The following is a 25,120-nucleotide window of genomic DNA, read 5'->3' as shown; positions in this document are numbered from 1 at the left end:
GGCACTCCTGGGTTATCTGCAAATGTCATGTTAATTTCACTGTTAACTCCTGCAAAGACAGACGGTTTTGCTCACGTCCTTAGCCTGGTTTCGAAAGGCAATCCATGCCTTTTTATCAGCAAGCAAACATGATTTAAAAATATTCAGCACCCTCCGCCCCCACGCCTCCCAGTGAGCTAATTGGGATTGGTACTTGGGCGGTCATGTGATTCGAAACGTGGAGAAGAAAAGTTTGCGATTGGGGAGGAAAATATTTTGGAGAAAGTTTTTTTTATTTTGAAAGCTGAGGAAAAAGGGGGGAAAACGCTGGGTCAAGACAAAAACGCGAACTGAAAATATCCAAGCCAAATTATTCATTGAAATAAAGCAAACATCAGATTGATCGTGGCTGGTAGTTGTGTGTTTTGCAACCCGAATTCTGAGGAGAGAGAAATAAAAAGAGTGGAGGAGCCAATGGCGACTAAGGGGAAGCAAGGTTTGGGTAAGGAGAAATACTGCAGAATTGAAAACTTGGGGGTGGGCGGTGCATTTAATGATTTAAGAGAAGGGGGTATATATTTACAGAGCGGAAGGGGTTTTTTAGTTGAGTTAGCAGTTTGGGTAGTTGAAGGGGTCTTCGGTTTGTAGTATTCCCTTCTCCCTGCCTCAGTATTTGCAACTATAGAAAGGCTTCTGTTTTTTTTAGAAGTAACAGCGCACCTACCTTGCGCCTCCAGTATGTTGTGTTGAAGTAATTTTGAAAGTTGGCATGAGGGCCAGGCTTTCAGTAGCTGGTGTGTTTCATCAAGTTCCTGTAATGACCCTGTTTCTCTTATCTGAGATGTTAAGCTTGTGTAAAGTCAGCAATGTTCAACAGTTCTGCCAATGTGTGGGCTATGGTTACTTTAAGAAGTGATATTTAGTCCAATAAACTTGAAAGGAAAAGTGAAACTGATTCATTTAGCTCAAGATGAGAGAATCCTTCAAGAAGTCGATGTTTTGGGACACCCCATTTCAATAATTTGAGACATGTCATGTGTGAGCGCTGGTTATTTCAGGCAGAAGACGGTGCATAATGAGTGACCTTGTTAATGTACCTTGTTAATTTACCTATTACACTGAATCACCTGAGTGGTGTCAGCTGTCACACAATAGAGGTAGGGAGAGGTGAAGTAAGGTGTGAGAAGCCTCACAAGGAGCATAAATGACAGTATAGATCTCTTGGGCAGAATATATTTCTGTGTTATAAGCACTAGGTATGAAGATATTTGAAGAAATTGTGAAAACCAGTGGCTAATCTGTGAACAGGCAGCTTTCAAACCCCTGCATCCTTTTTTTCAACTAGTCGCTAAGAGAAGATTTCACATGCTGAGGTTGTGTTCAAATGCCACACCCGCTTTCAGAGCATCACATTTTATTTACTCAATGTTGAGAGTTTATTTAGCAGTTTTGATAAAAGTTCCTCTTTCAGTTCCCTGAAGGAACATTGTAGGATTCATAGTAATTGTCCAATGTGTATAGTGAGCACATCTTGTTGGCATCAATGTGCTCTCCATAAACTTGAGCTCACCCAAAACTCTGCCACCTGCCCCTCCCAAACCCTAACTCACACCAAGTCCCACTCACCCAGCACCCTGTGCTCACTGACTAACATTAGCTTCCAGTCTACCAGTACTTTGATTTTAAAATTCTCATTCCTGTATTCAAATCCATGCATGGCTCCCCTCTTTTTACCTCTGCAATCTCCTTTAGCCCCACCACCTCCTTATGTTTATGTAGCACGGTTAAAGTAATTAAATAACCCAAGGAGCTTCACAGGAACAGTACAGATTCCTCTGATGTTTGGGTTTGGAGGAGATTACAGAGATAGGGAGTGGCGATACCATTGGAGGGATTTGAAAACAAGGATGAGAATTTTCAAAACAAGGCATTGCTTGACTGGGAGGTCAGCGAGCCCAGGGGCTATAGAGCAAGTCCCATTCCCCTGAGTCAGACATAGGCAGTGGAGCTTTGGAAGACCTCAGATTTACAGATGGTAGAATGTGGGAGACCAGCAAGAATGCATTGGAATAGGCAAGTCTAGACAAAGCTTAACAAAGGCATGAATGAGGGTTTCGGCAGCCGATGAGCTGAGATGGGCAGAGTTGGGCGATGTTACAGAGATGGAACGAGGCAGTCTTAGGGATGACATGAATGTGAGGTCAGAAGCTCATCAGATCACATGTCATCAAGGTTGCGAACAGACTGGCTTAATCTCAGACTGTTGCATTTATAAAGCACCAGCCATGAACAAAGCAATTCATAGCCATTGAAGTACTTTTGAAGTGTAGTGATTGTTGTGATGTCGAAAATGTGACAGCCAGTTTGTGCACAGCAAGATCCCACAAACAGCACTGTGATAATGGCCAAGTAATCTGCTTTAGTGATGTTGGTTGTGGGATGAATGCTGATCCGAACATTGGGGAAAACTCCCCTCCTCTTTGAACAGGGCCATTTCTTTCTGGCATCACCAGTCAGTGCAGAAGTACTGACTGGTGATGACATTGGATGCTGAGCTCTCTGGGACATTGAGTTTGTGAAAGGTGCTACATCAATACAAGGCTCATGAAGTGAGGTAGAGGGCTGCGTGGTGGTGGTGAAGAGAGAGTCGGCCTAAACTTGAAAAGTCCAATTCACAAGTCTCTGGGCTTGGAAGCTTCGTACATCATAGAACCAAAGAAAGAAGCCACTTGGCCCATTGTGTCTGTGCTGTCAAGCCCCTTTCTTCATGCTGAAAGCTACCCTGTACCCACAGAACAGTCTGAATGTTTCTGTGGGAATAGAGTTGGATTAGATCACAGTAAGTGGAGATAAACTGGACATTATAATCCACTCCCTTTCCAAATACACAGGCCTTGTCTCCTAATATTATTGTTTTTGTACCTCCACGCTCTGCCCTTGGTGAACTGTGGAAAAATTTGGAGGCTGGTTAACAGTGTGATAGACCGTGACATGTAACCTCCATCTCTGACCACAACCATCTACTTATTGGTCAAAAGGACAGTTTAACCCAGACGGGAGAGGGTTTTATGGGTTTCCACTGTCCCACAAGATGAGTTGGGCGGAGTAGGAGCTGTGCAGCAGAATCCAGAATTCCCAGCTGGAGCTCCGATTCCCACTGCCAGGACTATCTGAAGTGGGGTTTGAACCCTGAGCCTTCTGACCCAGAGCTGAGAATGCTACTACTGAGGCACAGGCTGGCTTCATCCTTACAATAAGTGGACAATATAGCAGATAATGAGCAGCAAAACGGACCCTCCTCAGATGTGTGGAACCCTGATGCTTGTTTGAGTAGCTGGAGCAGTTGGGCCTCTGTTCGATTGTTCACTCCCCCTATATGGCCCTTCCCCAGTCTGTAACATTATTTGGATAGCAGCTTATCATATCGAAACATTCTCAAACACTTTGCATAAATTACATTTGCTTTGAAGTTCAGTGACTGTTTTGTTCTAATGATTTGACAAATCTGTCAGGGTCACGCACCGTGACAAGTGTGCCAGTCGCTCTTGTGGAGATGTGGAAGGAGAGGGTTGGCTGCCGGGAGGGGAGGGGAGGAAAGGGGAGTGGCTGGGAATGTGCAGCTGTCCTGGAAGTTAATCTAGAACGGCAGCTCTCTTACACAGACTGCAATGTGGATTTTGCATCTTCAAGTTGGTGGCTGTCCTTTTAGTCACTTTATCCTGCCCTTTAGGATTCTCCCTCTGAATCCTTCCTTGCTGGTGGCTTTCAAAGGATTCCTCAAATTACTTCCTGAACCATGTTTTAATCCTTCTGTATGCTCTCTATAAAACAAACAGAAATTTGTGTTGACACACATAAGGATAAAATGTATGTTGAACATTTTTTTGAACTTATGTGAATCCCAGGAACATGAGCTAACAATCCAGATAGATTCAGTGCATCTTGTAGATGGTAGACATTGCTGCCACTGTGCATCAGTGGTCGAGGGAGTAAATGTTTGTGGAAGGGATGCCAATCAAGCGGGCTGCTTTGTCCTGGACGGTGTCAAGCTACTCGTGTTTTTGGAGCTGTACATCCAGGCAAGTGGAGAGTATTCCATCGCACTCATGACTGGTGCCTGGTAAATGGCTCTGGGGAGTCAGGAGGTGAATTACTCACCACAGGATTCCTAGCCTCTGTTCTACTCTTATAGCCACAGTATTTATTTGGCTAGGTCCGTTCAGTTTCTGGTCAATGGTAACCCTCAGGATGTTGAGAATTGGAGCTTTGGTGATGGTAATGCCATTGACTGTCAAGGGGCGATGGTTAGGTGTTCTCTTGTTGGAGTTGGTCATTGCCTGGCACTTTTGTGATGTGTATGTTATTTGCCACTTGTCAGGCCAAGCCTGGATATTGTCCAGGTCTTGCTGCATTTGGACATGGATTGCTTCAGTACGTGAGGAGTCGTAAATGATGCTGAACATTGTGCAATCTTCATCGAACATACCCACTTCTGGCCTTATGATGGAAGGAAGGTCATTGATGAAGCAGCTGAAGATGGTTGGACCTTGGACACGACCCTGAGGAACTCCTGCAGTGATGCCCTGGAACTGATTGGTGATGGAAAAAATATCTCCTCATAAGACAAAGCCTTCTAGGAAAAATTTACTTAACTTTCATTACATTCCTTTTTAAGGCAAATATATCCTTCCTTAAGGAGGCCAAAACTGTAAACATTGAATAGACTAGGCCTATATTCCCTGGAGTTTGGAAGAATAAAAGATAATCTTATTGAAACACATGTGGGATCAGAACCCTCTGCAGCTGGCCTATATAAAATGTGATGGAAGAACGCCAAAACCCCCACAGACACAAGCACTGTGAATGGAAGCCCAGCTTCAAAACAAAATGCACCAAGGCAGGTTACATTGTGGGGCGGGGGTTAATCTCAGACATTCTAACATCACAACAGAACTGATACTATTAAAAGGATTGGAATTTAAGACGACATCATGGCAGTGACCACAAGATAACCGCCATCATGTAATCTAATTAAGAAATGAAGGAGACCATTGTCACAACCAAATGACCCCAGACAACATCCATTCACTCCTGTCACAGAAGAAGAGAAACCCTTCACATAAAGATCAGCTTTGGAGCCAAGGATACCTCACCTTGGTGGGATTCATTGTTTTCAGTTGTGGAAACAACATCAGCACTGAGCAGGTGTGTCTGGGACAGAGTTGAAGGATCAAAGAAGGTGCTAAGCACTAACCATCCAGCAGGTTGGCCTCAGGAAATGTGTTCATGATATTTTGATAAAGATGATCATAAAAAGGGCAAGAGTGAAGGGTTTGGCATTGCAGTCAAGAAGGAGGGTCAGGAAGGGTCAACTAGGCTCGCTATATGTTCTCACTGGAAGGACCAACCATGTGGAGGATTAAGTTATCAGCCAAATCCGAGGGGTATTGGGGCTGACAGATTAGAGTAACGACCAAATCTAGGGGGTTTGAGTCATTTGAGTTGAACTAAGTACAGATGGAGCAGAAATGTGGGGTTTTGCCTGTGGTTTTTCCAATAAAGGTTTTTCCTAATAAGTTGTGGTGACTTTGTGTGTTTTGGTTGGGAGCTGAGGTTGAATTATGGAAGGATTTAAATCAGGCAAACCAATTGAGGTGTTGTCATTTAAACCGGTTTAGAGTTTCATGTTAGGGTGTTAGGACATTTATTTCTAATAAGCAGCAAGTTTGTAGTTGAGCTGAACCCTGTGTTTGTGCAATTTTGTTCTCTATAAAATCCTAAAGTCCAAGAACCAGTGTAGGAGGGGAACAGGAACCACTTATACATATAAAATTCTTAGAGTTTCATAGAGTAGATGCTGAGAGTTTGTTTCCCCTGGCTGTAGAGTCCACAACTGAGGCTCATTAAAACAGAACAAGGGGTCAACCATTTAGGTCTGAGATGAAGAATTCCTTTGTTCAGAGGGATGTGGACCTGTGGAATACCCCAGAAAGCTGTGCATGCTTAGTCATTAATTATATTCTTAACAGAGATCAATAGTATTTCAAAATCTAAGGGGATTAAGAGACAGGGGCGGGTGCAAAGGCATAGTGGTATTGTCTCTGGACTCGTAATCCAGAGACAAAAATAAAAATACCTGGAAAAACTCAGCAGGTCTGACAGCATCTGCGGAGAGGAACACAGTTAACCGTTTTGAGTCCATATGACTCTTCAACAGAACTAAGGAAAAATAGAAAAGAGGTGAAATATTTTCTATTTTTCCTTAGTTCTGTTGAAGAGTCAAACGGACTTGTAACGTTAACTGTGTTCCTCTCCGCAGATGCTGTCAGACCTGCTGAGTTTTTCCAGGTATTTTTATTTTTGTTTTGGATTTCCAACATCTGCAGTTTTTTGCTTTTACCTTAGTAATCCAGAGACCCAGGGTAATTACCTGGGGACCTGGATTTGAATCCCGGCACAGCAGATGGTGGAATTTGAATTTAATAAAAATCTGGAATTAAAAGTCCAATGATGACCATGAAACCATTGTCGATCGTTGTATCTGGTTCACTAATGTCCTTCAGGGAAGGACATATGTCATTTTTACCTGGTCTGGCCTACATGTGACTCCAGACCCACAGCAATGTGGTTGACTCTTAACTGCCCTCTGAAATGGCCTAGCATGACATTCAGTTGTAACAAACCGCGACAAAGTCACAAAAAAGGAATGAAACTGGATGGACCATCCGGCATCGACCTAGACACTGGAACCAACCACGGTAATAACCCTGTCGACCCTGCAAAGTCCTTCTTACTAACATCTGGGGGCTTGTACCAAAAGTGGGAGCGCTGTCTCACAGACTAGTCAAGCAAAGCCTGATATCATCATCCTGACGGAATCATATCTTACAGATAATGTCCCACACACCACCACCACCATCCCTGGGTATGTCCTGTCCCACCGGCAGGACAGACCCAGCAGAGGTGGCGGCACAGTGGTATACAGTCGGGAGGGAGTTGCCCTGGGAGTCCTCAACGTTGACTCCGGACCCCATGAAGTCTCATGGCATCAGGTCAAACATGGGTAAGGAAACCGCCTGCTGATTACCACATACCGCACTCCCTCAACTGATGAATCAGTGCTCCTCCATGTTGAACATCATTTGGAGGAAGCACTGAGGGTGGCAAGGGCACAGAATGTACCCTAGGTGGGGGACTTCAATGTCCATCACCAAGAGTGAATCGGTAGCACCACTACTGACAGAGCTGGCTGAGTCTTAAATGACATTGGTGGTGAGGGAACCAACAAGAGGGAAAAACATACTTGACCTCATCCTCACCAACCTGCCTGCTGCAGATGCATCTGTCCATGACAGTATCGGTAGGAATGACCACAGCACAGTCATTGTGGAAACGAAGTCCTGCCTTCACATTGAGGATGCCCTCCATCGTGTTGTGTGGCACTTCCACCATGCTAAATGGGATAGATTTTGAACAGATCTAGTAACTCAAAACTGGGCATCCATGAGGTGCTGTGGGCCATCAGCAGCAGCAGAATTGTATTCAAACACAATCTGTAACCTCATGGCCTGGCATATCCTCCACTCTACCATTATCATCAAGCCAGGCGATCAACCCTGGTTCAATGAAGAGTGCAGGAGGGCATGCCAGGAGCAGCACCAGGCAAACCTGAAAATGAGGTGTCAACCTGGTGAAGCTATAAAAAAGGACTATTTGCATGCCAAACAGCATAAGCAGCAAGTGATAGAGCTAAGTGATCCCACAATCAACGGATCAGGTCTATGCTCTGCAGTCCTGCCACATCCAGTCGTGAATGGTGGTGGACAGTTAAGCAACTGACTGGAGGAGGAGGCTCCACAAATAGCCCCATCCTCATTATTGGAGGAGCCCAGCACAGCAGTGCAAAAGATAAGGCTGCAGCATTCGCAACAATCTTCAGCTAGAAGGGCCGAGTGGATGATCCATCTCAGCCTCCTCCGGAGGTCCCTAGCATCACAGACGCCAGTCTTCAGCCAATTCAATTCACTCCACGTGATATCAAGAAACAGCTGAAGGCACTGGATACTGCAAAGGCTATGGGCCCTGACAATATTCCGACAATAGTAATGAAGACTTGTGCTCCAGAACTTGCCGCACCCCAAGCCAAGCTGCTCCAGTACAGCTACAATACTGGCACCTACCCGGCTATGTGGAAAATTGCCCAGGTATGTCCTGTACACAAAGTAGGACAAATCCAACCTGGCCAATTACCACCTCATCAGTCTACTCTCCATCATCAGTAATGGAAGGGGTCATCAACAGTGCTAGCAAGTGGCACTTGCAATAACTTGCTCACTGATGCCCAGTATGGGTTCTGCCAAGGCCACTCAGCTCCTGACCTCATTACAGCCTTGGTTCAAACATGGCAAAAGAGCTGAACTCCCGAGGTGAGGTGACATCAAAGCAGCATTTGACCGAGTGTGGCATCAAGGTGCCCTAGCAAAACTGGGGGCAATGGGAATTGGGGAAAACTCTCCGTTGGTTGGAGTCATACCTAGCACAAAGGAAGATGGTTGTGGTTGTTGGAGGTCAGTCATCTCAGCTCCAGGACATCACTGCAGGAGTTCCTCAGGATGGTGTCCTAGGCCCCACAATCTTAAGCTGCTTTATTAATGACTTTCCTTCCAACATAAGGTCAGACGTGGGGATGTTTGCTGATGATTGCACAATGTTCAGCACCATTCGTGACTCCTCAGATACTGAATCAGTCCATGTCCAAATGCAGCAAGACCTGGACAATATTCAGGCTTGGGCTGATAAGTGGCAAGTAACATTCGCGCCACACAAGTACCAGGCAATGACCATCTCCAAAAAGAGAGATTCGAACCGTCGCCCTATGATGTTCAATGGCATTACCATCACTGAATCCCTCCACTATCAACATCCTGGGGGGTTACCATTGAACAGAAACTGAACTAGACTAGCCATATAAATACTGTGACTACAAGAGCAGGTCAGAGGCTAGGAATCGTGTGACGAGTAACTCACCTCCTGACTCCCCAGAGCCAGTCCACCATCTACAAGGCACAAGCCAGGAATGTGATGGAATACTCCCCACTTGTCTGGATGACTGCAGCTCCTACAACATTGAAGAAGATTGACACCATACAGGACAAAGCAGCCCGCTTGATTGGTGCTACATGCACAAACATTCACTCCCTCCACCACCAACGCACAGTAGCAGCGGTGTGTACTGTCTACAAGATGCACTGCAGGAATTCACCAAGGTTCCTTAGACAGCACCTTCCAAACCCACGACCACTACCATCCAGAAGAATAAGGGCAGCAGATAGATGGGAACATCATCACCTGGATGTTCCCTTCCAAGTCACTCACCATCCTGACTTGGAAATACATCACAGTTCCTTCACTGTCACTGGGTCAAAATCCTGGAACTCTCTCCCTAACAGCACTGTGGGTGTACCTACACCACATGGACTGTAGCAGTTCAAGAAGGCAGCTCACCACCACCAACTCAAGGGCAAATAGGGATGGGCAATAAATGCTGTCCCAGCCAGTGAAGCCCACATCCCATGAATGAACAATAAAAAAACAAATATGGAGATGATAGAGGAAGGTAGAGTTGAGGTTGAAGATTGACTATGATTGTGCTGAATGGCTGAGTAGGTTCAATGGGCTGAATGGCTGTACGCCAGCTCCTATATTTTTTATATTAGGTTCTTATTTTTTTGTGCTGGCTGAAGGGAGTAAGACTAAATGAATACCTCTTTAAAAGAGTCGAATGGAATCCCTCAGTGCTGTACCTGCAACAGGCAGAGGAAGCTCCAGCTGATTTGTAATAACAGTGAGGTCAACTTTAGATCCTGCCATTGGGAAATTCCCTAACTTGGCACCAACTGCAGGGGAGCGAGGTCACAGGATGTGGGAGTGGGACGAGCTGCCAGTATTGCCTGTTGGTCAGGAGCATTAATCCTTTGGCTCAGAATCTTGAGCCTTGACTCAGTGGGTTCAAATCTCACTCCAGGGGCTTCAGCACCAAAACCTATCCTGACACTCCAGTGCAGCACTGAGGGAGCACTGCATTCTTGGAAGCTGCTGTCTTTCAGATGAGAAGTTAATCTGAGCTTCCCTTCCTGTGATGCAAAAGATTCCATTGGCAACATTGTGAAGAAGGCAGGGAAGTTATCCCCAATGACCTGGTCAATATTTATGCCTCAACCAACATCACAGAAAGAGGTTATCTGGTCATTATCGCATTACTATTTGTGGGAGCTTGCCATGTGCAAATTGGCTGCCACATTTCCCAAGATTATAACAGTGACTACACTTTGGAAGTGCTTCATTGACTGTACAGTGAGTTGGGATACATTGGAATTGTGAAAGGTGCTGAAATAAAAATAACAGTTCCTTTTTAAGGTGCTTCTTCAAACCTATCTCTTAGACCAATGTGTGGTCACCTCTAGTAATACCTTCTCCTTTGGCTCAGTGTCAACTTTTATTTAATAACATTCCTGTGAAACATGTTGGGATCTTTTGCTATGTCAAAGGTGCTATATTAATTGAATATTTTTCATTGAATATTTTTAAGGTGGAGGTAGATTGATTCCCTTACCTAACAAAAATCTAAGGTTATCAGGGGTAGATGGGAATATCGAACTTAAAACTCAAACAGATCAGCCACGGTCTTATTGAATAGCAAAGAAGGCTTGAGGGGCCGAATGGCCTACTTCATATGTTTGTATGTAAATGCAAGTAATTGTTGTCATTTTTTGCAGCGGCTGACACCTGTCCTCTGACTGAAGATGGAAATGAAGCAGAGCAAGATGGGAGCCGAGTATCACGGGAGGGGGAATTGCAAGAAGCACGTCTTAGTGCTAAGGCCAAGAGGAAGTTGAGGAAGAATTCGTCGCATGACTCTGAGTCTGGCCGTGAGTCCTTCTCTGACAATGCGGAGGCTTCTGGCACTAAAGGCAAAATGGGAGACAAGAAATCGCGATCTGGGAAAGGCCGGGGGCTTCCGAAGAAAGGTGAATTGCAGGAGTTCAGGTCGGGTTGGGTGAAGGGGGTGGATGTTGAAGCTCGAGGGCAAATTGTAAGCCTGTCTTCGTATTTCTATTTCCTTATTACCACACAGTCTGAGTTGTATTCTCTCTAATGCTTCAGTGTCCTCATTATAGTATGGAGCTCAAGACAATACACAATACTCCAACTGAGGCTTTTTTAAAGGTTTTGTACTGGATCATCATTACACTTGGACTGCCTCACCAAGTAATCTGCCTGGCTCCTTAAGAGACGATGGGAGGTGAATTCAGAGGTAGAAGTGACCTTTAAGGGGTGCCTTAAAGGGGTTGATAAATGCCATGTGCCAACATATTATGTTGTGAAGGCACAGGAAGGAGCAGTGCAAATGGAGCAATGGTTAAATCAAGGAGTCACTCCTGTGCCAGGAGCATTTTGGCATAAACTGTTAAAATTCAGGTGTGTTTGCTCAGCAAACCACCAGGGGGAGCTTCCCCCCACCCCCGATGCTTCACTGTGCGCATGAAATGAAACCAGTCGAAATATAAATGAAACAGGAAAGTGCATACTATGCTAATAGAGGACGTAAATAGCCAGGGAATAAATAGAGTTATAGATCAATAGTTTTACAAGATGATTAAAAATACATCAAGAGGAACTGCTATTAAAAATGCAGTTAAACTGTCTGCAAAGTTACACACACAGTATCTGTAATAATACAGGAGAGCTGAAGGCAATAGTACATTGAGGAACCAGCTATGCTAATAGTTACTGAGACATGGCTATAGAAAAATCAGGACTGGAATTAAACATTACAGGGTATAATATATTTTGGGGGAAAAAAAGGGAGAGCTGGAGTAGCTGTACTAAGTAGAGATGATATCATAGGAACATAGCACTTAGGCCGTGAGTAGGCCATTCAGCGCTTTGGGTCTGCTCTGTCATTCAATAAGATCATGGCTGATCTGTTTGTGGTCTCAGCTACACTTTCCTTTCTGCCTCCTGTAACCCTTGAGTCCCTTGTCTATCAAAAATCTGTCTAACTCTGCCTTGAATAAATTCAATGATGCAGCCTCCACTGCTTTCTGGGAAAGAGAATTCCATAGACTAACGACCCTCTGAGAGGAAAAGAAATCTCCTCATCTCACTCCTAAAAGGGGGACCTCTTGTTCTTAAAACTTTGTCCCCTAGTTCTACTCTCCTCCACAAGTGGGAACATCCTCCTGGTAGCTACCCTATCAAGTCCCCTTAGGATCTCATGTTTCAATAAGATCACCTCTCATTCTTCCAAACTCCAGTGGGTATAGGACCAACCTGTCCAACCTTTCTTCATAAGATAAACCCTTCATCCCAGGAATAAATTGAGTCAACCTTCTTTGCACTGCTTCATATGCAATTTTTTTTTTTCAAATAAGGAGACCAAAACGGTACACACTACTCCGGATGTGGTCTCACCAATTCCCTGTACAGCTGCAGTAAAAATTCCCTCCTTTTATGTTCCGTTCCTCTTGAAATAAATGGCAACATTTTATTTGCTTTCCTAATCACTTGCTGTATCTGCATATTAACTTTTTTTGATTCCTATACCAGGACACCCATTTCCCTCTGTACCACCGAATTCTGCAATCTTTTTCCATTTAAACAGTATACTGCTTTCCTATTCTTCCAAAGTGGATAACTTCACGTTTTCCCACATTACGTTCCATCTGCCAAATTTTTGCCCACTCACTTAACCTGTCTATGTCCCGTTTGCAGACTCTCTACCTCCTCTTGACAGTTTACTTTCCTACCTATCTTGGTGTCACCATCAAACCATACATTCACACCCTTCATCCAAGTGATTAGTATAAATTGTAAATAGTTGAGACCCCAGTACTGATCCCTGTGGCACTCCACTTGTTACATCCTGCCAACCCGAAAAAGACCCATTTAGCCCTACTGTCAGCTTCCTGTTAGCTAACCAATCCTTTATTAATACTAATGTGTTACACCTACACTATGAGCTCTTATTTTGTGTAGTAGTCTTTAATGTGGCACCTTATCAAATGCCTTTTTGGAAATCCAAGTACACCACATCTACTGGTTCCTCTTTATCCATGTTGTTTGTTACTTCCTCAAAAATTCTAATAAATTAGTTAAACATGGTTTCCCTTTCACAAAGCCATGTTGACTCTGCCTGATCACATTATAATTTTCTAAGCATCCTGCTATAACCTCCTTAATAATGGATTTGAGAAATTTCCCTATGACAGATGTTAGGCTAACTGGCCTTTAGTTTCTAGCTTTCTGTCTGTCTCCTTTCTTGAATAAAGGTGTTACATTAGCTATTTTTTAATAAACTGGATCCTTTCTGGATAATGAATTTTGGAAGACTATAATTAATGCACCTGCTATCTCTGCAAGCAGTATAAAAGTGATGCAACCATCATTAAGACAAAATTAGAATCCAAGTTAATAAAGATAAAAGACAATAAAGGAGCAATCACACTCGTGGATGAATAAAGGAAATTATGAAGGCATGAGGGACAAATTGGCTGAGGTGGATTGGGAAAATACATTAAAAGCTATGACTACATTGGCAATGGATAGTTTTCAAAGAACTATTACATAGCTTATAGCACCTATACATGCCTTCAAGGTGCAAAAACCCCCAAAAAAGTCAGTCAACCGTGGCTGACAAAGGAAGTTAAGGATTGTATAAGATTAAAAGAAAAAGCTTTTAAACTTGCCAGAAGTATTGGTAAACCTGAGGATTGGGTGGTTTTTAGAATACAGCAAAGGAAAACCAAGAAACTGGTAAAGAAAGGGAGAATAGAATATGAATGCAATCTGGCAAAAAACATAAAAACGGACTGTAAAAGCTTCTATAGGTATGTAAAAAGGAAGAGTTTGGCTAAGACAAATGTGGGTCTATTACAGGCAGAGTCAGGAGAATTCTTAATAGGGAATAGAGAAATGGCACAGAAGCTAAATGATTACTTTGTGTCTGTTTTCACTGAGGAAGATGCAGGAAATCTCCCAGATTTAAGAGAAGGGACTAGGGAGAATGAGGAGTTGATGGAAATTAGTGTAGGTAAGAAGGTGTATTGGCGAAATCAATGGGACTGAAAGTTGATAAGCCCCCAGGACCTGATTTTCTGCATCCCAGAGTATTGAAAGAGGTAGCTGTAGAGATAATGGATGAATTGGTGATCAGTTTCCAAAGTTCTGTAGATTCTGGAATGGTTTCTAAAGATTGGAAGGTAACAAATGTCATCTTACCATTTAAGAATGGAGGGAGAGAGAAAACAGGGAACTACAGACTTGTTAGTCTTACATCAGTAGTAGAGAAAATGCTAGAATCCCTTATAAAGAATGTGATAAACAGACACTTGGATAAACATTATCTAATTGGGCATAGTCAGCATGGATTTACGAATGGGAAATCATGTTTGACGAACTTGTTGGTAACATCCTCAAAATACTCCAACAAAATTGATAAAGGAGAATTGATGAACATAGTATACTTGGATTTTCAGAAGGTTGATTAGCAAACTAAAAGCGCATAGAATAAGAGGCAATATACAGGCATGGATTAAGAATTGGCTAACAGGCAGAAAACAGAGAGTAGGAATAAATGGGTCATTTTCGCATTGACAGGCTGTGATTAGTGGGGCACCGCAAGGATCAGTACTTGGGCCCCAGCTGTTCACAATATATACCAATGATTTGGATGTGGGGACCAAATGTAATATTTCCAAGTTCGCAAATGATATGAAGCTAGGCGGGAATGTGAGGAAGATGTAAAGCGGCTATAGGAGGATTTGGACAGACTTAGTGAGCGGGCAAGAACATGGCAGATGGTGTATAATGTGGAAAAATGTGAAGTAATCCAATCTGGTAGAAGAACAGAATTGCAGAGTGTTTCCTAAATGGTAAGAGATTAGAAAGTGTAGTTGTACAAAGGGACCTGGGTGTCCTTGTCCATAAGTCACTGAAGCTAACATGCTGGTGCAGCAGGCAATTAGGAAGGCTAACGGAATGTTAGCATTTATCGCAAGAGGATTTTAGTACTGGAGTAGTGAAGTCTTGCATCAATTGTATAGAAGCTTGGTTAGACCGCATCTGGAGTACTGTGTGCAGTTTTGATCCCCTTACCTCAGGATGTTATTGCCATAGAGGGAGTGCAGTGAAGGTTCATCAGACTTGTCCTGGGGATGGCGGGACTGTCTTATGAAGAGAGATTGGGGAAACTGGGCCTGTATTCTCTAGAGTTTCGAAGAATGAGAGGTGATCTCATTGAAACCTACACAATACTTAAAGGAATAGACACGGTGTTTCTCCTGGTTGGGGAGTTTGGAACCAGGGGACACAATTTCAAAATAAGGGGGAAGCTGCTTAGGACTGAGATGAGGAGAAATTTCTTTACTCAGATGGTTGTGAACCTTTGGAATTCTCAACCCCAGAGGGCCGTGGAAGCTCAGTCATTGAGTATGTTTAAGGTAGAGGTTGACAGAATTCTGATTAACAATAACGTAAAGTGTTATGGGGATATGTGGGTAAAAGGTATTGAAGTGTTTGATCAACCATGATCGTATTGAATGGCAGGGCAGGCTCGACGGGTTGAATGGCCTTCTCCTGTTCCTATGTTCCTATCTACAAATTGCCTAATAGTGGCAGGGAGATGGAAGAAGGAATATGCAGACAAATTAGGGAAATGGGTAGAAGCATAGAATAATAATCATGCTGGCTTTTCAACTACTCTTAATATAATTGGCCAGATGAGGCGGATAAATGAGATAAGGGAATGGAGTTCCTACAATGTGTACAGGACTCCTTTCTGACCCAGTGTTAAAGAAACCCAGCAAGGGAGATTTTGTTGCTGGATCTCTTAATAGGGAATGAACCGGAGCAAATAAGAGAAGGAAAAATTGGGAAACAATATGAGATGAAATTAAGATAATTGAGAAGAACACAAGCATGACAAAGACTGGGTTAATAATTTGGAGAAAAGTCAATTTTAAGGGGCAGAGAATAGAAGTTGGGAAAATGAAATGGACAACAACATTAGCAAACAGTGGTGTAGAACATCAATGGCAAGCGCTTAAAACAGGATCAACAGGAAAAATATTCTGCTAAAAAGCAAGAATACAAACATCTGAGGGAGGAAGAAATAAAGGGTAATTAAGATGAGGAAGGCTGGGAGGAAGCTTGAGTGGAACATGAACAGTGAGATGGACTGGTTGAGTCATTTGGCCTACTTCTGTGTTGTATATTCTTTTGATTCTATTGTAATTCACATGGTGTCTGCTGAAAGGTTGCACAGTTTCACTTCAGTGAATGTGAGGTTTGATCTGATGCAGATGTTGTGTGTGTGTTGAAGGAGGTGCTGGCGGCAAAGGCGTCTGGGGTGCTGCAGCTCAGGTGTATGATGTGGAGCAGCCCGACATCCGTGATCCCAACTATGACGACGATAAACAGGTATTCTTGGCTTGCTCTCAAATTTAAAACAGTCAAGGGGTGACCTGTGCTGTCTGTGTCTCTGTGTTTAAAATATTAAAATGACTTGATATAGTTCGAGAGACTTTCCCTGGTGAAAGACTCCAGAACTTTGGATTTATGTAAAAGTGCTGTCAGATAACCCTCTTTCCCTTAGGGGGCTTGTGGAAGCTATTACCATTCATTCCAGGTGCCATTACATGGAGGTATTGTAGGATATTTTCATATCTGCCTATTGCATATCTGAGTGAATATAATGGGATATTACCTTTGATAAAAGTTTGTCGACAAGCAAACACTGAAAATGTCTGGTTGATGCTTTATTAAATTCAGTCAATGAGATAATAAAGTCCTTACATGCAGTGTCTATAGGTACCAATAATGCTCTTTTACTCCAGGAGAAAATGTCTCTGCTGCTTACAGTCGTCTCAGAAAGATTAGATTGAAGAGTCCCATTTTGAGCTTCTGATTGTTATTGTCTCATTACCTTCATTCTATAGGACAAATATGTGTACCATAATATCATCACTACCTCCCTGTGTGTATCCTACTCACACAGTTGCTATCATTTAGTTTATTTGCTGTTATTCTTTCTTGTGTATGCACTTGAGTTCTTTATCTCTTCCAGTCTTTATTGTCAAGGAAGCAGTTCCTCTACCTACACTGGCAATAGAAATTCCTACTTCTCACACTGTTGTCACAAAAAGCCCGTTGCTTTCAGCTGAATGCCTGTCTTTATAGTGTATTTTCACCTAGCAATTCTAACCCAGTATTATATAATGCTCATGTCGGATGTCAGCTGTGGCTCAGTGGGTAGCACTCTTGCCTCTGAGTCACAAACTTCTGCGTTCAAGTCCCACTCCAGGGCTGATACTACAGTGCAGCACTGAGGGAGCACTGCACTGTTGGAGGTGCCGTCTTTCAGGTAAGATGTTAAACTGAGGCCACATCTGCTTGCTGGGTTGGGTGTAAAAGTTCCCATGGCACTATTTCGAAGAAGAGCAGGGGAGTTATCCCTGATGTCCTGGCTGGTATTTATTCCTAAATCAACATCAGAAAAAACAGATTTTCTAGGTTGTTGCATTGCTGTTGTGGGAGCTTGCTGTGCACAAGTTGGCTGCTGTGTTTTCTACATTACAACAGTAAGAAGTATTTAATTGGCTGTAAAATGCTTTGAGATGTCCAGTGTTTGTGAAAAGTGCTTTATAAACGTTATTTTTTCTTTTTATTAGTTTATTCTTTTTAACAATCTACATGAGCCTAGCTTTGCACAGACCAAGGGAGCCCCAATCTTCAAATTAGAGTTAGGCCATTCAGGGCTGAAACTGGGAAGCACTTTTTCACAAAGTGTAGTGGAAATCTGGAACTCTCTTGCGAGTCTGAACTCAGAGTCACTTAAAATGTTCAAGATTGAGCGCAATAGGTTTGTCGAGTGAGCATATAAACGGATGTGGAGTAAGGATGGGAGGATTGAATTGAGGTAAAGGTATCCATGATTTAAATGAAAGCAGGGACAGATTTGAGGGGTTGAAAGGCCACCTCTTGTTTCTGTGCTGCTACATTTAGGTAAATTCCTCATTTGGCCTGCTTGGTGTGCTGTGAAAGTGATGAGTCTGCAGCTCTGGTAATGACTGATGTTTGGTTTGTTGTAGGGCGAGACAGTTTACCAAACGGTTGTCCCTGAACTGGATGATTGCGAGTTTGAAAAAGCGGTGACACCTATCATCCAGGAATACTTTCAGCATGGAGATACGAAGGAAGTTGCTGTAAGTGAGATTCTCTCTCCTCTCTCTCCCCCCTTCCCCTCTCCCTCTCCCCTTGCCTCAACCCCCTTGCTCCACCCTCTCTGCTCCCAGCTCCCCCCCTCTCCCCTCCCAGCTTCCCCTTCCCCATCAGGAATCTCCAGTCAAAGCTGATAGGATTCAATCCAGAATGATTGTTGGGTTAGGTATGGATCTGAGTGAGATTACAGAAACTCGCTTTTCAGAGCCAAGTTGTAACCCAGGCCTGCAATGACACCATGACAACTGATAGAACCACTGTTGACCTAAAAATGGAGTTACTGTGAGCAGTTTTGGGCACCACATTTCCAGAAGGATGTGAATGCAACGTCAATTTTAACAATGATGCCTGGACATGAAGGATTAAATGAGAAGAAATTAAAGTTTGTTATTCCTGGGAATTTGCAAGGCTAAGGAGTGATTTGATCAAAGTCTTTAAGATATTGAAGGAATCAGATAGGATAGAGAGAACGTATTTCCTCTTGTTGGGAAGCCTAGGACAAGGGACATGGTCTAAAAATTGGAGCCAGATCTTCCAGGGGTAAAATTAGGGAACACTTAGTGACTGTGTCATCAGCTGCTTAGGTCTCCTCATGTGGTTTGTGTCAAATTTTGTTGGTAACTCTCCTGTCAAGAGCCTTGGGATGCTTTACTGTATTTAAAAGCATTACATAAATACAGACATGCTTTGGTTCATTTTCCCCTGACCCATTAACAGTTTCAGTCAGACACAAGTTAAGGCAAATTGCAGTAAGTTGGGTAAGATGACAGGAGATGTGGGAAGAGGTACTGATTCTGTTGGGGTCATGGTGTTGACAGGAGTCAGTGCCCCTGGGGCAAAATGGAGGTGGGTGGGAGGGAGGGAGGGATTAGGAGTTGGCGGGTGTGTGTTGATACTCTGTGGTTATGAGTGCAGCATTTTGCCCATGTGCTCGGTCTACATGAGAAATTGCATAACGCTGTTTCACCCCTTTGCAGACCCTCCTGGCTCAGCTGAACCTCGGCAGCAAGAAGAGCAAGCTTCCATTCCTGTCTGTGACCATGTCCCTGGAGGGCAAGGCAAGCCACCGGGAGTTGATGTCCCGTCTCCTGGCCGACCTGATGGGGAAGCGGATGTCAGTCGAAGACGTGGCTTTGGCTTTCGACCTGCTCCTGCGCGATTTGCCAGACCTCGTCCTCGACACGCCCGAGGCTCCTCAGGTATGTACAAATGATTGATCATCTCTGCCATTAAAGGAAATGTGGTGCAGTTCCAACGTAGCAGTGGATTCATGCTGATGTCTGCAAAGAAGGAGGCCATTCGGTCCATTGTGTCTGCACTGGCTCTCCGAATGAGCAATTCATTAGTGCCATTCTCTTGCCTTCTCCCCGTAATCCTGCACATTCTTCCTTTTAAGAAAGCTGTCTAGTACTCTTTTGAATGCTTTGATCAGTCTTGCCTCCACCACATTGTCAGACAGTGCATTCCAAACCTTGACCAATCGCTCGGTGAAAATGATTTTTCTCCTATGGCTTTTCTTGCTCTTCTGTTCTATTTTTTCCTTTTGTATTCATGATCCTGAAACTCCTGGTTAAAAATCGCTGGAGCCCTTGCACTCCAAATGGAGTTGGGCCATTTAGTGGGCCTAAGAATCAGCCAGCCTTAACCAGGCCTGACCTGTGCTCCTTTCGTTCCAGCTGGCACTTAGATTTCAGCCATGCCATGAGAGGGCAAAGACCTCTATGAAATGCTGAATGCAGGTGGGTGAGGTTGTTCTGGAGGGATAAATTTACCCTGGTTCATTTTATCTCTGCATTCCCAATCTGTAAGAAAATCCACAGGCTTAAACTTGGATGACATGTGAATCTTGATGCAGTGCATGCTTCACTGACCCGACGACAGTGACAACATTGGCAAACCTGCTTTCTTTGCTCATTACTGGCACTGGATGCAGCCCCAGCGGCAGCTCGGGAGTAAAGTGGGCTATATTGAGGCGGAGGGGCCCCTCAACATGGTGACAATGCATGGGATGCAGAATTACCCAGAATACTGTGTAAGAGAGTTGTCGTGTTGATGCAGTGGGGCTTTGCTCAATACTGAGTAAGTATCTGTGTTAGTTTGGAAACTTTCCTATTTACTTGTCTTTCCTTCCTTGTTGACGTGTAGTGTGCTGTGTTTGTGTGCAGATGCTGGGCCAGTTCATAGCCCGTGCCATGGCTGACCATGTCTTACCTGCTGGTTTCCTGGACAGCTACAGAGGAAAGGTTGATTGTGAGCAGGCTCGGTAAGCACAGACAGGCCGGCAGATCCATCCGGAAGGCCTCATTGCAGAATTTTCTGTTGACGTTAGAATCCCTGTCTGTTTTTATCATTCCCAGTGGCTTGATTGGTGTTATGTTGGAGGAAACGTGCTCGAGTAGGATAGAGACATCTTTCCCCTCCCTCCCTTTCTGTATCACCCACTCTTGAGGACAGAATGACAGTCTCAGTGAAGACTTATTTGGCAGATGGAATATAATGTGGGAAAGTGTGAGGTTGTCCACTTTTGCAGGAAGAATGGCGAATGCTGTGGTACAGAGGGATCTGGGCGCACGTGTACATGATTCATAAATAGCTAGCATGCAAATACAGCAAGCAAATGGGAAAGTAAGTGCAACATTAGCCTTTATTTCAAGGGGGAATAGGGAAGTTTTGCTACAACTGTACTGAGACCACACCTGGAGCACTGTTAACAGTTTAGATCTCCTCACTTATACAGGGATATACTTACATTAGAAACGCTTCAGAGAAGGTTCACCTGGCTGATTCCTGGGATGAAGACGTTGTCTTGTGAGGCAAAGTTGAGCAGGTTGGGCCTGTATCCATTGGAGTTGAGAAGAATGAGCGGTGATTTTATTGAAAAATGGAAGATTCTGAGGGGTGTGACAGGATAGAGGACAAGGGAGCACAGTTTAAAGCTAAGGGGTCTCCCATTTAGATGAGGAAGAATTTCTTCTCTCAAAGGCTCCTTAGTTTTTGGAATTCTCTTCCGCAGAGAGTGGAGGTTGGGTCTTTGAGTATGTTCAAGGCTGAGTTTGACGGATTTTTGTTTGACAAGGGAGTCAAGGGTTATGGTTACAGACAAGAAAGTGGAGTCAAGCCCAAAATCAGATCAGCAATAATCTTATTGAATGGTGGAGCAGGCTTGATGGTTTGAATGGCCTAATCCCGCTCCTAATTCTTAGATCTTATAAGTGCCTCATGGTTCTGCCCACACTAGAGACTCTGGCCTCCACTCCGAGGCCCCACCCTCCATCCCAGAGCCTGAATTATCTGCTTTGTATCAGCTGGGTGTTGGAATAGCATCATGGACCCACTTCCAATGCCAAGAGGAAGACCAGTGAAGATCATCCTTTCCCCTACACTGAAAGATTGATCTCGCCCTATGATAAGGCGTAGGAGCAGAAGTAGGCCTTTTGGCCCATTCAGTCTGCTCTGCCATTCAATGAGATCATGGCTGATCTGATAAGCCTCAGCTTCACTTTCCTGCATTTTCCCCATAACCCTTGATTCTCTTACTGATTAAAAATCTGTCTATCTCTATATACTTAACAACCCAGCCTCTCAGCCATCAGCGGTAAAGAATTCCACAGATTGACTATCCTCTGAGAGAAGAAATTCCTCCTCATCTCTGTCTTAAATGGGTGACCTCTCACTCTGAGGTTATGCCCTCTGGTTCTAGACTCTCCCAAAGGGGAAACAACTGTTCAGCATCTACCCTGTCAAGCCCCCTAAGGATCTTATGTTTCAATAAGGTCGCCTCTCATTCTTCTAAACTCCAATGAGTACAGGCCCAAACTACTTAACCTCTCCTCATAAGAAAATCCCCCCAAACCCGGGATCAACCTAGTGAACCTTCTCTGGACTGCCTCCAATGCCAGTATATTTTTTCTCAGATAAGGGGACCGAAACTGTTCACAGTATTCCAGGTGTGGTCTAATTAGTGCCTTGTATAGTTTTAGCAAGACTTCCCTGTTTTTATACTCCATTCCTTTTGAAAAAAAGGCCAACATTGTATCTGCCTTACCTATTACCTGCTGAACTTGTATGTTAGCTTTTTGGGATTCATGCACACGGACCCCCAAATCCCTCGGTGCTGCAGCTTTCTACATTCTTTCTCCATTTAAATAATATTCAGCTGCTCTATTTTTCCTGCAAAAGTGCATAACCCCACATTTTCCCACATTATATTCCATCTGCTAAGTTTCTTCCCATTCATTTAACTTGTATTTTCCCTCTGTAGACTCTTTTTGTCATCCTCACCACTTGCCTTCCCATCTATTTTTGTGTTATCCGCAAACTTGGCGATAGTACATTCATTTCCCTCATCCAAGTCATTGATTTATATTGTAAATAATTGTGGCCCCAGCACTGATCCCTGTGGCACTCCACTAGTTACAGGTTGCCATCCTGAAAATGCCCCCCTTATCCAACTCCCTGTCTTCTATAAGTTAGCAATCCCCTATCCATGCTATTGTATTACCGCCAACACCATGGGCTCTTATCTTATTAAGTAACCATATGTGCGGTACCTTATCGAACACCTTTTGGAAATTCAAATATATTACATCTATTCGTTTCCCTTTATCTATCCTGCTTGTTACCTCCTCAAAGAATTCTAATAAATTTGTCAGGCATAATTTCCCCTTCATGAAGCCATGCTGACTCTGCTTGTTTAGATTATGATTTTTTTAACTGCTATTCTATTACATATTTTATAATAGAATCTAACATTTTCCCAATGATGGATGTTAAGCTAACTGGCCTATCTTTACCTTTTTTTGTTTCCCACCCTTTTTGAATAAGGGTGTTACACTGGCAGTTTTCCAATCCTCTGGGGCTTTTCCAGAATCTAAGGATTCTTGGAAAATTACTACCAGTGAATCCACTATTTGTGTAGATACTTCCGTTAATATCCTAGGATGCAACCCATCAGGTCCAGGGGACTTATCGGCCTTTAGCCCCATTAGTTTCCCTAATACTTTTTCTCTAGTGATAGTTATTGTATTTATTTCCTCCCCAACCTTTTGCCCCTTGATTATTGCGAAGACTGATGCAAAGCATTTATTCAGTCCCCTGCCATTTCCTGGTTTCCCAAAATTATTTCCCCAGCCTCATTCTCTAAGGGGCCTATGTTCACTTTGGCCTTTTTCTTCCTTTTTATATATTTAAAGAAGCCCTTACTGTCCATTTTTATATTACTTGCTAGTTTACCCTCAAAGTTTATTTTCTCCTTCTATTATTTATTTGGTCATCTTTTGTTGGTTTTTAAAACTTTCCAAATCCTCTGGCTTACCACTAATATTTGCCACATTGTATGTTTTTTCTTTCAATTTTCTATCCTTAGCTTCCTAGGTTAACCATGGTTGGTTCACGCCCTTCCTAGAATCCTCCTACCTCACTGGGATATATCTTTGTTGTGACTCATGAACTATTTTCTTAAACGTCTGCCATTGCTCATCAACTGTCTTTTCTGTTCAACTCCTTTCCCAGTTCACTCCAGCTAACGCTGCCCTCATTCCTTTGTAATTACTCTTATTTAAGTTGTTGATCACAGAAATGGCATGGAGCCTTACTGTAGGCCTTGGTGGGATTGGTGAATCTACTGTGAGGGCGAACCTCCTGCACTGTCCTCTGGCTACGGCTGGAGAGGTGCTTGATGGAAAATCCATTCGCAGCCCCACTCTAAAGGAACACAGATAACTGGGTGGCACCCCCCATTGGCTAGCTCATTGTGGAGTGCCATTATTTACGATTTCCGTGAATATTTGGAGAGTGTTGGGGTCTCAGAATTTTATACATTAACTGAGAGTTAGAGAATTGACTTACTTAGAATTACAATATTTACTAGAGATTTTCTTGCAATTACAGAGAACATGCGGCACAGAAACAGACTAGCCAAATGGCCTTATGCTGGTGTTTATACTGCGCAATAGGGGGAGAAAAGAAACTTTGAGGGTAAACTGCACCTTATTTCATTACCCCTATCAACTTTTCCTTTCTACTTCTTGTACTTAGTTAGTTTCCCCATAAATGCATCTATGCTGTTTCTGTCAACTGTGCCGTGTGTTTTCAAAAATCTTTTCTTTCATGGGATGTGTGCATCACTGGCAAGGCCAACATTTGTTGCCGATCCCTAATTGCTCTTGAACGGAGAGGCTTGTTAGGCCATTGCAGAGGGCACTTCAGACTTAACCACATTGCTGTGGGTCTGGAGTCACATGATGGCCAGACCAGGTAAGGATGGCAGATTTTCTTCCCTGAAGGACATTAGGGAACCAGATGGGTTTTTATGAAAATTGATAGTTTCATTGTCATCGTTAGTGAGACTAGCTTTCAATTCCAGATTTTAAAAAAAAAACTGAATTTAAATTCCATCAGCTGCTGTGGTGGGATTTTAACCCCTGTCCCCAGAGCATTAGCCTGGGCTTTTGGATTAGTATCCAGTGACATTACTACTACGCCACCCTCTCCCCAAATTGAGTGCCACATTCTCACCACTCTTTGGGTAACAAAGGTTTTTCTCATCACATCCTAGTTGCGTTTATTAGGAATTGTTTTATATTTATGGCCCCAAGTTTTAAACCTCCCGCAGGTGGAAACATCTTCTCTATGTCTATCCTGTTAAACCCCTTGACAATTTTAAAGATCCCCATCAGGCCACCCCCTCAGTCACTCTTTCATGCTAATTGTACCACCTCCATTCTGGTTTCATCTTTGCCAATGTTTTTTCTGCCTTTTCCAGTACTTCTATTTTTAGTAATAGAGTCCAGAACTCAGCCAGCTTAATTTGTTGAGTTTGGTAGATATTTATCATTGTTGACATCACCAGAGACTGTAAAAG

The 25,120-nt window shown here is 43.4% G+C and overlaps 1 protein-coding gene across 1 annotated transcript in view; it reads left to right on the top strand.

Moving 5' to 3' along the window:
* The first annotated feature begins 214 nt into the window (after positions 1 to 214).
* LOC121280711 (programmed cell death protein 4-like) overlaps positions 215 to 25,120 on the top strand; it is a 31,451-nt gene continuing 6,545 nt past the window's right edge. Inside the window, exons 1-6 of the mRNA XM_041192828.1 lie at positions 215 to 481; positions 10,755 to 11,006; positions 16,361 to 16,458; positions 18,129 to 18,242; positions 19,236 to 19,457; positions 20,424 to 20,521. Coding sequence (XP_041048762.1) covers positions 454 to 481; positions 10,755 to 11,006; positions 16,361 to 16,458; positions 18,129 to 18,242; positions 19,236 to 19,457; positions 20,424 to 20,521 — 812 coding nt within the window. The 5' untranslated portion in view covers positions 215 to 453. The remainder of the gene's footprint in view (positions 482 to 10,754; positions 11,007 to 16,360; positions 16,459 to 18,128; positions 18,243 to 19,235; positions 19,458 to 20,423; positions 20,522 to 25,120) is intronic.

This window comes from Carcharodon carcharias, chromosome 8, assembly GCF_017639515.1.
Source record: "Carcharodon carcharias isolate sCarCar2 chromosome 8, sCarCar2.pri, whole genome shotgun sequence".
NCBI classification, from domain to species: domain Eukaryota; kingdom Metazoa; phylum Chordata; class Chondrichthyes; order Lamniformes; family Lamnidae; genus Carcharodon; species Carcharodon carcharias.
This window is presented reverse-complemented; position numbering and strand designations above follow the sequence as displayed.